Here is a 15,447-nt window from a genome sequence, read left to right on the forward strand (position 1 = left end):
GCTGAGCCAAAAGGCAAAGCTCTCAATTTACCGGTCGATTTACGCTCCTACCCTCACCTATGGTCACGAGCTATGGGTCGTGACCGAAAGAACGAGATCTCGGATACAAGCGGCCGAAATGAGTTTTCTCCGCAGGATGTCCGGGCTCTCCCTTAGAGATAGGGTGAGAAGCTCGGTCATCCGGGAGAGACTCGGAGTAGAGTCGCTACTCCTCCACATTGAGAGGAGCCAGATGAGGTGGCTCGGGCATCTTATCAGGATGCCTCCTGGACGCCTCCCTGGGGAGGTGTTCCGGGCATGTCCCACCGGTAGGAGACCCCGGGGACGACCCAGGACGCGTTGGAGAGACTATGTCTCTCAGCTGGCCTGGGAACGCCTTGGGATCCCCCGGGATGAGCTGGATGAAGTGGCTGGGGAGAGGGAAGTCTGGGAGTCCCTCCTAAAGCTGCTGCCCCCGCGACCCGACCCCGGATAAGCGGAAGAAGATGGATGGATGGATGGATGGATAGATAGAAACCCGATAAGTGTTTCTACCCCCATCTCGAAGCGGTGACTTACCGTGTTTAGAGCGGACGTGATAACCACTATACCACTTCAACCTCTAGAGCCCTGATGATCTGTCACTTAATATTTCCCTAAGCAGAAAATTCGGAATTCGAAAAAACATTTTACGACAAAATGACTGCAGTCCAACTGAATACTACTGGGGGCATGCTGTCACGCTAACAATTAGTGTTTTCACACTTGGTCCCTTTCAGCCCTCTAAACCAGGGGTGTCCAAGTCCAGTCCTCGAGGGCCGCATTCCTACATGTTTTCCAAGTTTCCCTCGTTAAACACACCTGTGCAGGAGCCTGATCATAGAATCAGGTGTGTTTAACGAGGGAAATTTGGAAAACATGGAGGAATGCGGCCCTCGAGGACTGGACTTGGACACCCATGCTCTAAACGAACTCAGATCGATGACTCAGCATTTTTTGTGCATATGTGAACACGCCAACCGTACTCAGACCCCTTTAAAACGAATCGTACATGTTCGCTAAAAAGTCAACGGTACGGTTCACCTAATTTGTGCATTGTGAACACAAAGCGCACTTCGTTCACTTCGCCTTTTTGCACTGTATTGTACTGTATTATTGGCTTGCCGTAGATTGGTCACGTGACTGCAGGCGCAAAAACAAAACTGTAGAGAACAGAGAATCCAAAGTATGGCAGCAGCAAGTCGTGGTCGTTACCGTGGTTCTAATAGTAAACGTAGAGAAGCATGTGCCGTTCAAAGTTCTGCCACGGCACCTGGACCCGGCATAGTTTGGGGAGAAGACAAAACGGAATGTCTTTTGGAAATTTGGAACGACGACAGCAGTAAATCACAACTATCTACGACTCACCGTAATGCGAAAGTATTTCAATAATTTTCTGAGACAATGAAAGCAGCCGGTTTTGGTAGAACTTCTATACAATGCAGAATAAAAGTGAAAAAAACAACTGAAAACTACCCAGAATGCAGTGCAGAGGGAGTGTGAGAGCTCGAGAGGACCTTGTGTGAACAGAAAGAGGACTGAGGCCCCATCAAGGCTGAACTGAACCAGAAAGAGAACTCGGTCCTCTTTGAAATACACTCACAATGTGAACACAAAAAGATCTGAGTTTGTTTCCTCTTGGTCCACTTTTTGGTCCACTTAAAGAGGCCTGACTTTGGTTCTTTTAAAAGAGTCCAGGTGTGAAAACACGCAACATTGTATACATTATGAGTGTTAGTGTTAACACTAACTCATTTAAGGGTGTTTTCACACCTGGACCCTTTTAAAAGAACCAAAGTCAGGCCTCTTTAAGTGGACCAAAAAGTGGACCAAGAGGAAACAAACCCAGTTCTTTTTGTGTTCACATTGTGAGTGTATTTCAAAGAGGACAGAGTTCTCTTTCTGTTTTTGCGCCTGGAGTCACGTGACCAATCTACGGCAAGCCAAGAAGGTTACAATACAGTGCGCTTTGTGTTCATGATGCAGATTAGGTTAACCGTACCGTTGATTTTCAGCGAACCGTACTGAGACCACATCAGGAGGTGGTCTCTGTACGGTTCGTTTTAAAGGGGTCTGAGTACAGTTGGCGTGTTCACATATGCACAAAAAATGCTGTTGTCATCGATCTGAGTTCGTTTAGAGCAGTGGTTCCCAAACTTTTTCAGGCTAGCGCTCCCTTGGCTCCCCAGTGAATTCCTAGCGCCCCCACCCTCCCCCCCCCCAGATTTGGTATGCTGCAATTTGAAAAGAGAAAGGTTAAACACAAATGTGTGTTTGTGAACCAATTTATTTTTTAGCAGTTTTAACTGTTTCAGCAACATAGAATGGTAAATAAACATTCCACCAGTAACCTTCATTGTCTCACGCTTAATATTGATGGGATGGATGTGCTTGGTGCAGGGACATAAGCTTCTCAACATCAGGCTGGAACTCGCTAAGAAGAAGTCGTAGATCCCCGCGGTCAGTAATTTTCAGTCAGTTTCTTTGCTTGGAAAGAAGCAAGGTGACTGCACTGAAGCCCCGTTCTACTAAATATGATGTTGGGAAGGCAATAAAGTACATCTTGACCTTGTTCCACAGCACTTGATAGCAGTCATGGATTTTTTTTTTGTAACCAAAAATCTTGATATGACTTTTTGAACTTTGGCCTTAGCTCGATGTCATTTTGAATTGAAATCAGTTCTTCCTCTGCCACTCCAGTTTCTTCACCGTCGACATTTACGAATGGACTGATCACCCAGTCTGGTATTTCAAGTGATAAAATGTCCTCAAATCTCTCAGACATGTCTCTGTGCAGTTCATCCAGGTGTGTACAATACACTTGAAGGTCATCGTCTGGTATGCCTTTTTCCTTATCCAATTCAGAGAGGCTTGGGAACTGGTAGAGTGCATGGCGAGCTATGTTTCGTTTGAATAACTGTAACTTGGCCAGGAAGGTGAAGATAGTTGATTTGACTTTAATTAGGTTAGCATCATGTCCTTGCAGCTACAAATTAACTTCATTGAACTTTGTGAATATATCTGCCAAATAAGCAATGTCATGCTTCATGTTTCTTAGTTCATCACACAGAACAGAATTGGAGTCTTGGAAGAATTCAACAACTGTATCAAACAGTGAATAGAAACGTCTCAGGCAGTTTCCCTTTGACAGCCATCTAACTTCTTTGTGCAACACTAAACGTTCAAACTCTTCATCATTATCAGTGCACAGCTGTCGAAACAGTCGGGAATTGAGGGCATCTGCCTTGATTTTATTTATTGCTGTGATAACAGTACTCATTGATTTGTGTAGTCTACCACTCAGGTGTTTTGCGACCAGATGCTGCCTGTGGATTACACAGTGCACTGTAAGTACTCCAGGTACAGCTTTTTTCCAAGAAACTAATGAAGCCACGATGACGACCTACCATTGATGGTGCCCCATCTGTTGCACAAGCAAGAATGTTAGAAAGTGGGATGTCTTTCTCTTTGAAAAAATCATCAACGACACGAAATACTGACTCCCCTTTTGTGTCTGTTTCAAGCTGTCTTGCAAATAACAGCTCGTGAACCAAGCTTTCATCTTTGACGAAACGAACATAAGCAAGAAGCAAAGATTCATTGCCTGGCAGAGTGGACTCATCTAACTGTAAACTAAATTCTGTTGTCCTAAGCATGTCACACAATGTTTCTTCAATATTTTCAGCCATTTCATCTATTCTTCTCTGAACAGAGTTATCACTGAGAGGAATAGCTTTTATAATTTGGTCAGGTGACTTGTGTACAACAGTGTGTAGAACCTCTCTTACTGCTGGTAGAATAAGCTCTTCTCCAATTGTATGAGGCTTACCAGATCTAGCAATCAGCAAAGAGATGTTGTATGACGCTCGCAAACCGTCAGTAGATTGTTGTAAAGTGCCGTTGTCTCGGAGTGACTGAAAATATTCCAAGTTTTTGTCTGCTTTATCAGAGTGCATTTTCTTCAAATGTTCCAAAAGCCTCGAAGGTTTCATAGCTTCATTTGAAAACACTCTATCACACAGTAGACACATTGGTTGTGTTGGATTCTGTCCACAATTTAGGGAGCGCGTTATCTGCGCCTCACGGCAAAAGCCTTTGCCAATCACCTGTTATCCAATTTACTCACTGCGTGCTCGTTTGATTTCTTCAGATTTAGGAAAATGCAAAGACACTGAAGCAGAAATTAGACTTACACAGGTTGGTTGAGTTCAATCACAATTCTTGTTCAGAAAGCTCTGTTTTCAGGAAAGTACAATACAGCGCTGGGCCCTTCAAGAGCGGAAAGTTTCCATTCAGAAAAGGCAAAGTCCAAGGTTGTTAGATCAGTTTTATATTCAGTAGCACATTGTGGGCTGGGATTGATGGGCGATGAGTCTTCGGGGTGGGGCAAGTTCGAAGGAGAGTCTGCTTCCATGGGAGTGGTGCTGGTTATGGGCGATTCGGTGTGTTGGTGGGGGGCTGTTGGTGTCTGTGTGTGGAGGGGGCTGTTGTCTTCCATCCCGTCTCTCGGCCTTGGCGATCATCTTTGGCCGAGTTCTCGGGTGGCTCCTTCTGGCACCCACTGGTTTTATCTCCACGTGACCTTCCTGTGAACATTCTTCTCCAATCTTGGACATACACTGTCGTACCGCATTCAACCGTATCTTTGCTTTGTTAGGCAAACTATTTCCCTCTGTGCAGAGCGTTCAGTAGTAATCAAAAACTGGCGTCTAGCATTAGTCAAAACATAAGATACAATCAAGTACTGAACGGTCAAGACGACTCTGGTCGTGTCCATGATTCAGAGAAAACACATCAGGCATGCATTACACAGTTCCTTAAGGGTCATTAAGCTATTTAGGCAATCTATCAAAAGTCATTTGTTATTTCAAAGTGCTCAGAAATATATCAGATCATAAAGTTATAAAAACCTTTCTCATCACCACTTATCAAAAATGTCTAGTTATGTCTTCTTTATTGATTTGGTGTGTAGGTATAATTATATGCTTCAAATGTTTCTTTTATTTATTTAATATGTGAATATACTTGTCTGCTTATGTACTTTATTCAATGAGGTTTGAGCATATCTGTTTTTGTAGCGAGGCAGGACTTTTTGTATTTCGACCTCATTCCTTCACTTGCTGTTGGTTGTGTGGTGCTGCGACAAATCCATATTTCAGATATTCCACACTGTATTGCCGACACTTCTTTTTTGTTTGCTGTACCAAGGCCATACTTTATTCTGGAACAAAAAAGAAAAATCATGTAAAATACAGCATTTTATCGCATTTCATAAATAGGCCTACTTAAAGACAAAAATGACAACATTGGAGGTATGAAAAGCAAGTTTACCCTCTCACGTATTCATTTTCTTCCATTTACTCACAGAAAATGGTGGCGGACGTGATCTAAGGCACGCCACCCACACAATGACACACGCGCGAACACGCATATATGCACACACACATGCACACACAGGTACAAAGTCATTATGTACATTCGTAACAATATATATCAGTGAATGCACCACCCTAACCAGCTCAACACAACACAACACGGCGCGTTCTGGCGAGTCCCCAATTCCATGTTGACTTGAACTTGAGATGATGTTTACCGCCAGAATGCGGTTTGTATTATAAGATAAAATTCTGAACATTACAAGCTTGAAATTACAAACCTAAGTTTTTGCTTTTGTAGTCTATGCTGTCTATGTGGTGACTACATAGACTTCGGACTGCCGCCCCACTACCGCCCCCTTCAACTTCTGACTTCGACTTCGGACTGCCGCCCCCCTGCCGCCCCCTTCGTCCTCACCGCCCCCCCAGATCTTTCCACCGCCCCCAGGGGGGCGGTACCGCCCACTTTGGGAACCACTGGTTTAGAGGGCTGAAAGGGACCAAGTGTGAAAACACCCTAACATTCTGCAAGGCGTTAGGCGTTTCGGCTTACCTCTAGTTCTGTAGTCATTTGTTTATTTTCTTTCCAGTATATATTTTGTATAACTTAAAATAGCTCAAGAATAGTCAGGTCCTACCTGCATGACCGCTTGGTGACGTCACAACGCGCATGCGCACACACGGCACTAGTTCAGGTGTGCTCGATTTGGTTCCCCCGTGAGATTTTGTTCCCCCTGCTGCGGGAGCGCGCACGCCTTGTTTGGAAAGCGAAAAACCGATGCCGTACGGCGTCGTACGGCGTCAGCACTATGTTGTTTTCAATAAAAACATGAAGAATTCACGTTTGCGTCAGTCAATTTTAATTTTTATAAAGGATTATTCTCATTTGATGTCTTTAAATTCATCTGCCATTGAAGCGGGGTGCATTCAAAGACCAGTCGTACAGACGGAACACTCACTCACTTCACCAAAAAGCAACGATATAATTACGTGAGCTCTTTGCATGAACCTCGATGCAAAGAAACTCCTCCTTTTGGGTACCGTTACATGCTACAAGGAGTACATATTACAAAGGAGACTTTATTCTTAATTGTGATCATCATTCATCCATCCATTTTTATTACTCAGGTATTTTCAAAGCAAATTAATATTGTTGCATTTATTAATTTGCTTTAAAATGACAGCGCAATATAATTAAAAGCTGACACTATAGTAATGTCAAACGTGTTCATTTAAGAAAAAGCCACACACGTTTTGTGATCAAATCTTTCATAACGAGAATGATTTGAGTGAATTGATTTGAATGAATAATTGAAGAAATGTCAGTTCTGAAGGCTCCTTTTGTCCCAAGCAAAGTGAAAGGTGGTGGGATAAAAATTGTAACAGGAACGCTATAAAAAATGTCAAGCCATGAATATTTGTGCCCCCCTCCCATTTTGAGAACGGTGAGTCCTGGACATCGACTGGCTTTTTTTCTGTCTTCCTGGGGGTCTGTTCAGGTAGTGTGGCAAATTTGAACAGGTTCCCTCATTCCTAGGCCAAATTACAGGGGGGAACATATCCTCATTTTTTTAAAAATAAAAAAATTTAAAAAATTAATAAAAAAAAAAAGCAAAATGGTCTTCAAGCAAGCTTCAAATATTTAGCATCTAATTTCTGTACATGCTGTACACAAAAAAGAGCCTTCGGTTGGAGGCTCCCCGACACATACAAGATGGAACCACCTGCAACACTCGTCACACTGAATCTGATAAACAAAGAAAAAAGCAAGATCATACAATGCAGCACATTTACAATAATTTACAACGCATGTGTAATTCAATATATTTCTTAATCATCACATGCATTAGTTAACAAGACCTGACAATTACCCATCTGTTGTCTGTGTCATGTGTAGCTTCCCCACAAACAAAGCACAAGTCAGATAAATCATCTGTGAAAACAAAGACAGAAGAATTGCTATCGTACTTTCCTATGTAAAACTTAACTGAGTTGTATATAGCATTGATAGCACAGTCAGGACCATTCTTTGGGTGGCAATAACATCTCTTGGGTGCATATTACTTACCAGTCTCTAATAGAAGTGTGGTGGCAATTTGCAGCCTGTACCTATTTATATCGTGTGCCTTTGCTGAGAAATCTATTTCTTCATTTGAAAGAAGGTGTTCTGCAAACTGAAAAAGACAATGTCAGATGTTGACAGTGCATAAAGAATGCCTTAAATGTTTGCCATCATTTCTTCAAATTATCAATGAAGTTAAGGAGTTAAATTTCTTAATATTGTTGTCGGGCCAATTAGTGGCCCAACAACGTTATTAAGACATTATAACAATTTTATTAAAAAGCTCAATTGGCATTAATTTTGTTCTTTACACATTTTATTGAAATTATTGACAGACGTGCACTGATAACTTTACAATATTGGATGTTAAATAAATAAATAAACAAATAGATAATAATGTTTTTTAATAAAGTTTAAAGTCAGTATTTTTGATGTATGTTATATGATAAAGAAACAAAGTTGTTTGACCAAAATAAGGCCAAAGACATTGATAAAGTGCAGTAATAACAGTATCACTGCACAAATCATCAGAAAAAAACAGTTGGAGTCTAGGACTCACCGTTCTCAAAATGAGGGGGGGGGGGGAACATATCCTCACGGGGCCGCCGTGAGGATATGTTCCCCCCCTGTAACTTGGGCTAGGAATGAGGGAACCTGTTCAAATTTTCCACACTACCTGAGCAGACCCCCAGGAAGACAGAAAAAGAACAGTTGGAGTCTAGGACTCACCGTTCTCAAAATAAGAGGGGGGGGGACATATCCTCACGGGGCACCCGTGAGGATATGTTCCCCCCCTGTAACTTGGGCTAGGAATGAGGGAACCTGTTCAAATTTGCCACACTACCTGAGCAGACCCCCAGGAAGACAGAAAAAAAAAACAGTTGGAATCTAGGACTCACCGTTCTCAAAATAAGGGGGGGGAACATATCCTCACGGGTGCCCCGTGAGGATATGTTCCCCCCCCTGTAATTTGGCCTAGGAACGAGGGAACCTGTTCAAATTTGCCACACTACCTGAGCAGACCCCCAGGGAGACATAAAAAAAGCCAGTCGATGTCCAGGACTCACCATACTCAAAATAAGGGGGGGGGGAACATATCCTCACGGGGCACCCGTGAGGATATGTTCCCCCCCTGTAACTTGGGCTAGGAATGAGGGACCCTGTTCAAATTTGCCACACTACCTGAGCAGACCCCCAGGAAGACAGAAAAAAAAACAGTTGTAGTCTAGGACTCACCGTTCTCAAAATAAGGGGGGGGAACATATCCTCACGGGGCACCCGTGAGGATATGTTCCCCCCCTGTAATTTGGCCTAGGAATGAGGGAACCTGTTCAAATTTGCCACACTACCTGAACAGACCCCCAGGAAGACAGAAAAAAAAAACAGTTGGAGTCTAGGACTCACCGTTCTCAAAATAAGGCGGGGAACATATCCTCACGGGGCACCCGTGAGGATATGTTCCCCCCCCCTGTAATTTGGCCTAGGAATGAGGGAACCTGTTCAAATTTGCCACACTACCTGAGCAGACCCCCAGGGAGACATAAAAAAAGCCAGTCGATGTCCAGGACTCACCGTTCTCAAAATGGGAGGGGGGCACAAATATTCACGGCTTGACATTTTTTATAGCGTTCCTGTTACAATTTTTATCCCACCACCTTTCACTTTGCTTGGGACAAAAGGAGCCTTCAGAACTGAAATTTCTTCAATTATTCATTCAAATCAATTCACTCAAATCATTGTCGTTATGAAAGATTTGATCACAAAACGTGTGTGGCTTTTTCTTAAATGAACACGTTTGACATTGCTAGAGTGTCAGCTTTTAATTATATTGCTCACGTAATTATATCGTTGCTTTTTGGTGAAGTGAGTGAGTGTTCCGTCTGTACGACTGGTCTTTGAATGCACCCCGCTTCAATGGCAGAACGCGGATGAATTTAAAGACATCAAATGAGAATAATCCTTTATAAAAATTAAAATTGAATGACGCAAACGTGAATTCTTCATGTTTTTATTGAAAACAACATAGTGCTGACGCCGTACGATGCCGTACGGCATCGGTTTTTCGCTTTCCAAACAAGGCGTGCGCGCTCCCGCAGCAGGGGGAACAAAATCTCACGGGGGAACCAAATCGAGCACAACACCTGTTAGACCATTTTCTCAACCGCTTAGCCTCATGAGTTTTGCAGGGGAGCGGCTGATGGTGTCGGGGTTTCTTTGCTTGTCATGTTTACCCACACCGTGAATTCGATTCCCACAAATGACGGTGTGAATGTGTGTGAGTGATGTTGTGAATTTGTGTGTCAGTGGCAAAAAAAAAAGAGCTTTGTATTATTGGAACGGAATGAGGCTGCTGCCTTTGTTTTTTGGTATGGCGCCGCTGTGAGTGGCAGCCTCCCAGCAGTGTTCTCTCTTTTCCACTTTATTTTCTTATTTTCTCCTTTTTCTTTCTTTCTATGTGTCCGTTCGTCGATGCTGGTGCCTTCTACCGCACCTCGGCGTGTGCAGATCGCTTCAGATCTGATTTTTTTCCCCCTGGGAGCCGGGATGGCTGCGCACATCGGTCGGGACCGGCGCGACTCTACGACGGCCATCCTGCTCATCCGGCCGGTGCTGACTGGGTCCCTCGCCTTGGCCTCCCAGCCGCGACCCCTGTGGGAGGTCCGTTCCCTCGTGCTCGTCGGAACCAACGACCGTCGCCGTGCCAGCCCCATGGTGACCACCCGCGCGTGTCTCGACTGGGTGCCCAAGACGCTGCTCACACGTTTGCCTGTTATGTGATGTTTTACTGATTCACGACCACGGTCCATTGGGCGCCGTTGAACTGGCCTTACACCTGTTTATGGACTCCGTGGTGGCTATTTTGTGTGTTTTGGGGTGTTCTCCGGTATTGAGTGGGGCTGGTTGGCCAGTGTTACTTTTTTCCTTTGTCTTGTTGCTTTGCTTTGATAGCTTTTAACTTTTGCACTTACTGGCTTTCTTTGTGGCGCCGTTGTGTGGCAGCCTTATAGTGTGTCTTTTATATACCCGCTCTGTGGTATGAATACTGCTGGTGCCTGAATTTCCCCACCCCTGGGGATCAAGTAAAGTTTCAATCAAATGCTGTAAGCCGGGCGTGTTGCACGCATACGGAATGCAACGGTGTAAATTGTCAGTCCAGTAAGAACCTCCACATTTGGGCATGAGGATATCTGCCGCAACAGGAAACTCTGTATTTGGGTTCAAAATCTTGGTGGGGACAAAGTGCAGTCACTCAAACAAACACAGACACACACACACACACACACACAGGAATCGCACACAAGTCCGATGAGTGTACAGTCCAGGGGTGTCAAACTCCGGTCCTCGGGGGCCATTCTTGCATGTTTTGGAAGTTTTCCTCGTAAAACACACTGGCAGCATATTTGCCAATCAATTGATCAGAGTTGTTATCAGGCTCCTGCAGAACGTGACGGTGAACTGAAATAATAAAACACTCCATAAATATTTGTAATCTTATTGTGATGCAGAAAGTAGGTAAAACATTTTGCGCTCCATATTTTTATTCTTGTTATGTTCACTGGACTATATATTTTGTATCATATTCATGTGAACATACAAACCTACACAGTAGGTAAACCAAATAATCATTTGTACAAAATATTCATGTATATTTACAGTATATACTGTATATATATTATACACATACAATATATTTACTTTGATTTGACAAAGTGTATTAGACCAAGGGCATTTCTTTAATGGGGCTTTTAGTCACTGTTGTTGGTTTGCATTTGTTGTATCTCATGGAATCGTTGTGTTTCTCATTCAAAATATTTTTGAGGGATTCAACAAAGCAGAAAGCGCATTCTGATGAAAATGTCTGCATTTTAGGGGTCCCAAACGCAACTGTCCCAAACTTAGCAGCAGCCCTGGAAGACTTGGGAGGGAAGAAATTGCCCCAGATAGCAGGTTCGACCAAGTCACAAAATTTACAAAGTCTCAAGAAGCCAAGTTTGGCTAGATGCGGCCACCGAACTGCAGAGGAAGACTTTGATGGTCATTTGGAGTCTGCAAACGAATGCGCAAGGGCCCGTTGGCTGCTGCTTTCAGCTCTGAGGTTTTCCTCTTGGCCTTTGTGCTCAGTGAAGACATGGAACCATCAGAGGGAGGGCCGACTTCCCGACGAGCACGTTATGGTGCGAAGCCGTGCTGGGCGGTCGGTCCGATTGAAGGGGCGAGGAACCGCTGGGAGAGGAGTAGTGCTTGGGGAAGGAGCTCGGCTCAAAGATGGAAGGCGCGGGCGAGGAGGAGGAGGGAGGTGCGGCGATGACGGGAGGCCCAGCGACGGCCGTCCGGTCCCGGTGCCTCTGGTGGATCTTGGTGTGGCGCTTGCGCTCATCGCTCCGGGCGAACTTACGTCCACACTCGGCACAGGCGAAGGGTTTCTCGCCTGTGTGGGTGCGAATGTGAGTGGTCAGGTGGTCGCTGCGGCTGAAGCTGCGCATGCAGATACGACACTCGAAGGGTTTCTGGCCCGTGTGCACGCGCACGTGGCGGGTCAGCTCATCCGAGCGGGAGAAGCGGCGCTCGCAACCGTTCGCCGGGCACATATAGGGACGCTCCTGAGGGAACGCTTTGCCCACCATCCTCCGCCTGCAGGTGGCAAGGGGCTGGTCGGGGAGTTGTGAAGAGGAGAAGGCCTTGATGGTGGAGAGTGGCGTGAGTGGCGGCTGTGGGGGATTCCCACCTTGCGACATGGCGGCCTTCCGCTCCCGCTTTAAGAGCTGGGCGTCCTGCGACTGCGGCAGGATGTAGTCTGGGAGCACGGGCAGCCTCTGGGCAGGGTAGGCTGGAGGCGGCCCCTGCGACAGGTAGGGGGCCGGCTGAGGGTCCATAGCGGCGGTGGTGACCGTCGGCGCCACTGAGAAGATGGAGCCGACATCGGTGGAGACGCAGCTGAACCTCGGCTGGCCAGGCGTCGACGTCACAGACGGAGAGGAGGAGGGAGCCGAAGGAGCCGCGACGCTGACCAAACTGCTAAAGATGCTGAGGAGAGGCTCTGGCCACATGTTGCCCCCGCCGCCGGTGGTGGATGACGGCTCGAAGGTGAAACGGCCGCTGTATGCCAAAGAGGGGGGGACGCGAGGGGTCAGTGGGGGGAGGTTCTGCAGATCGGCCAGTTCTGACAGAAGGTCTGAAACACAACATGAGAGAATATCACAACACTGGAGTTGGCGATACGACGCCAGAAGCTCCAGCACGAGTGTGCTCGTTGTGTTTTTACTCTTCACAGTGAACAGCTGAGGCTGTCAGAGGCCTCAGCAGCAACCGCGTGCTGAAATATGCCGACGACACGACTCTGGTGGGTCTCATCACTGAGGGCGAGGAGACGCAATACAAGTCGGAGGTCGACCTTCTGGCCATGTGGTGCAGGGACAACAACCTCCTGCAGAACGTCAACAAGACCAAGGAGATTGTTGTTGACTTCCGGAAGGGTCACACCCAACACCTGCCACTGACCACCGACGGTGCTGTGGTGGAGAGAGTGAGCAGCACCAGATTCCTGGGGGTGCACATCAATGAGGACCTCTCCTGGACCACCAACACTGCATCACTGGCGAAGAAAGCTCAGCGCCGCCTGTACTTCCTGCAGAAACTCAGGCGAGCAAGTGCTCCTCCGGCCATCATGACCTCATTCTACCGTGGCACCATTGAGAGCGTCCTCTCCAGTTGTATCGCTGTGTGGGGTGGTAGCTGCACTGAATACAACATGAAAGCCCTGCAGCGCATAGTGACCACAGCTGGTAAGATTATTGGTGCTTCACTCCCCTCCCTGAAGGACGTTTACGCCTCCCATCTCACCCGCAAGGCGACCACGATTGTGTGTGATGTGAGTCACCCCGTTCACTCTTTGTTTGATCTTCTGCCCTCTGGGAAGAGGTACAGGAGTCTGTGCTCCCGCACCACCAGACTCACCAACAGCTTCATACTCCAGGCTGTTAGGATCCTGAATTCTCTCCCCCCTCCTGCGTAACGTCCTGTACTTTTGCGCTATATTCTGACTGTCTGCTGGATGCACACTTGCTCCATTTTTGCTCCTCTTATTTATTATGTTATTTGTTTATTTATTATTTATTCATCGCTCTTATTTATTCATTGTTTGTGCCTTCTTGTTTGTACTTTTTGTGTTGTTTACTTGTATGTATATTGTGTACTATGTCTTGTCACTGTGGAATAGTGGGAAACGTAATTTTGATCTCTTTGTATGTCTTGGCATGTGGAGTAATTGACAATAAAGCAGACTTTGACTTTGACTTTGAAAAAGCATCACAACTGTGGCTCCCCTTTCTGCATGTGAGGCCATTACAATAAGGATAGTCAACCCCTGCCACGAATAGCCCATAAAACAACATCTTTATATTGGATCTATAAAAAAAAGTTGATTTTATTCAACCAGGTAGAAGTTTGCTGAAATATAAAATCAATTGTCAAAAACGACCTCAGCAAGAGGCAGCAGAAATTACACAGTGCCCAAATATTTGTACAATTAACCGTAATCTAAAAAAAAAAAGTGTGCTATTTAACATAAGGTATGACTGTGAGTACAATATCTGTTTGTTGACTATCAATGCTAACTCTTATCATGTCAAAGGCACTTTGCATTCAGACAATTTGAAGACAATGTTGCTTGCTTTTAAGTAAAGGTGTAATTATTTGTCTTTTTTGTTGAATATAAATAAACATATATTTCCCCCACTGAGTCCTTGTTTAATAATCATAGGTTGCCCCTCCAAAATCTGTGAATTATCTTTTTATGCTTGTAAAATTAGCATAGCAGCCTGAATCGAAAGACAGTGATTTACAAAGTGTGGCATCTGCCAGGGCTTCCTCTAGCGGTGTACAAAACAATCGCAGTTCGGTTGCATGGTTACAACGTTTAAATTCAATACATAGTCAATACAATTCTAATTGCATTTTAACTTTAAAAATGTTTGTTTTTGGACATTTCGTTTGGGGATTATTATTATTATTCAAAATTTTAATGGGCAAATATGACATTGTGTCAGACAAATTGAACAAATGGAACCACCCACCTCCGTAGTCCCCGATTTCACCGCTCAGCAGACCTCCGCCCTCGGTGGTGTTCTGCAGAAGCAGTTGCAGATCCTCCAGCTTCGGGTAGCCTTCCAGTGGGGACAGGATGGCCGGGAAGACGGCCAGTGGCTCGGAGATCTGCAGGGCCGAGAGGAGGAGCTCCGCTTTGGTCGCGGCCATCTCTCTGTGGTTTGACCGCTGCTGGTGGTCCGAGACACCAGCACTCCACTGCTGCCCGGGGACCGCGTGGGGGAACCGCTTTTACTTCTTATCGGGGCTCGGACCCTCGGAAGAAGCCAACACGAGTTTAGGTCTGGTCCGGGATCCCAAGGAGTCCCGGTGAATGGATACGGCGACTATTTTGTGTAAATGAAGGGATGACAGTGCTTGTTCCGGTAGGTGTTTTCACTTGTTGCGCACGGTGAGTTTTAAACATGAGATCCGACAGGATTCCTTCTTGAGGCTGGTGCTTTATAGACTCCTGTCGTGACGTAGTTTGGTAAATAAGGCGAGACGGAAGCCCATATATAGGCAAAGCCGGGACTTTCCTGTTAGTCTGCCAGTAGCCTTCCGGGTATGATCTCTTTTTTTTTTTCCTCTTGCAAATGCCAAATAACATTAACTACCAGATTTTCACCCATTTTGTGGGCTACTATAGACACACATTTATATAAACCAAAAGGTAATCATATATATCTGACGGCGATGCTGTAGCTGCTCATCTATTGCCAACCGCCATGACCGGAAGTGACGGGACCACATCAACAACTCAAATTTGGCCTACATCTAGGAGAACGCCTCCCTACGTCATCTCTTCCCCGGGCCATATATGGGTGTTTTCCGTCCAGAAGCCTGACCCGGGAGGGACTCCTCGTCAGCTCAAGAAAAAAAATTATGACTGCAGTTTAACCCCGTGGA

General features: G+C 45.5%; 1 protein-coding gene and 2 long non-coding RNA genes across 3 annotated transcripts; 1 reads left to right on the forward strand and 2 right to left on the reverse strand.

The window, feature by feature from the left end:
* Nucleotides 1-4,220: 4,220 nt before the first annotated feature.
* LOC148385937 (uncharacterized) lies at nt 4,221-5,850 on the reverse strand. The gene is made up of 2 exons (XR_015863123.1): nt 5,675-5,850; nt 4,221-5,239 (listed from the first exon to the last, which is right to left on the reverse strand). It is a non-coding gene; the product is annotated as an uncharacterized LOC148385937 (long non-coding RNA).
* Nucleotides 5,851-9,334: 3,484 nt separating this feature from the next.
* On the forward strand, nt 9,335-11,166 carry LOC148385938 (uncharacterized). The gene is made up of 2 exons (XR_015863124.1): nt 9,335-9,821; nt 9,961-11,166. It is a non-coding gene; the product is annotated as an uncharacterized LOC148385938 (long non-coding RNA).
* Nucleotides 10,977-15,032, reverse strand: LOC148385939 (early growth response protein 1-A-like). Its single transcript, XM_088398954.1, has 2 exons — nt 14,529-15,032; nt 10,977-12,628 (listed from the first exon to the last, which is right to left on the reverse strand). Exons 1-2 carry the CDS (start codon nt 14,707-14,709, stop codon nt 11,574-11,576), a joined length of 1,236 nt encoding a protein of 411 aa, XP_088255080.1. The 5' UTR covers nt 14,710-15,032; the 3' UTR covers nt 10,977-11,573.
* Between the last annotated feature and the right edge of the window lie 415 nt (nt 15,033-15,447).

Source organism: Syngnathus floridae, chromosome 15, assembly GCF_059516105.1.
Source record: "Syngnathus floridae isolate MCC-2025c chromosome 15, RoL_Sflo_1.0, whole genome shotgun sequence".
Lineage (NCBI taxonomy): Eukaryota > Metazoa > Chordata > Actinopteri > Syngnathiformes > Syngnathidae > Syngnathus > Syngnathus floridae.

What these genes read in the sequence shown, in the direction of transcription:
- LOC148385939 (XM_088398954.1), bottom strand. Translation starts at nt 14,709, where the DNA reads ATGGCCGCGACCAAAGCGGAGCTCCTCCTCTCGGCCCTGCAGATCTCC. An exon ending in TGAAATCGGGGACTACGGAG is followed by an intron (nt 12,629 to 14,528) that starts GTGGGTGGTTCC and finishes GTTGTGTTTCAG; the next exon opens with ACCTTCTGTCAGAACTGGCC.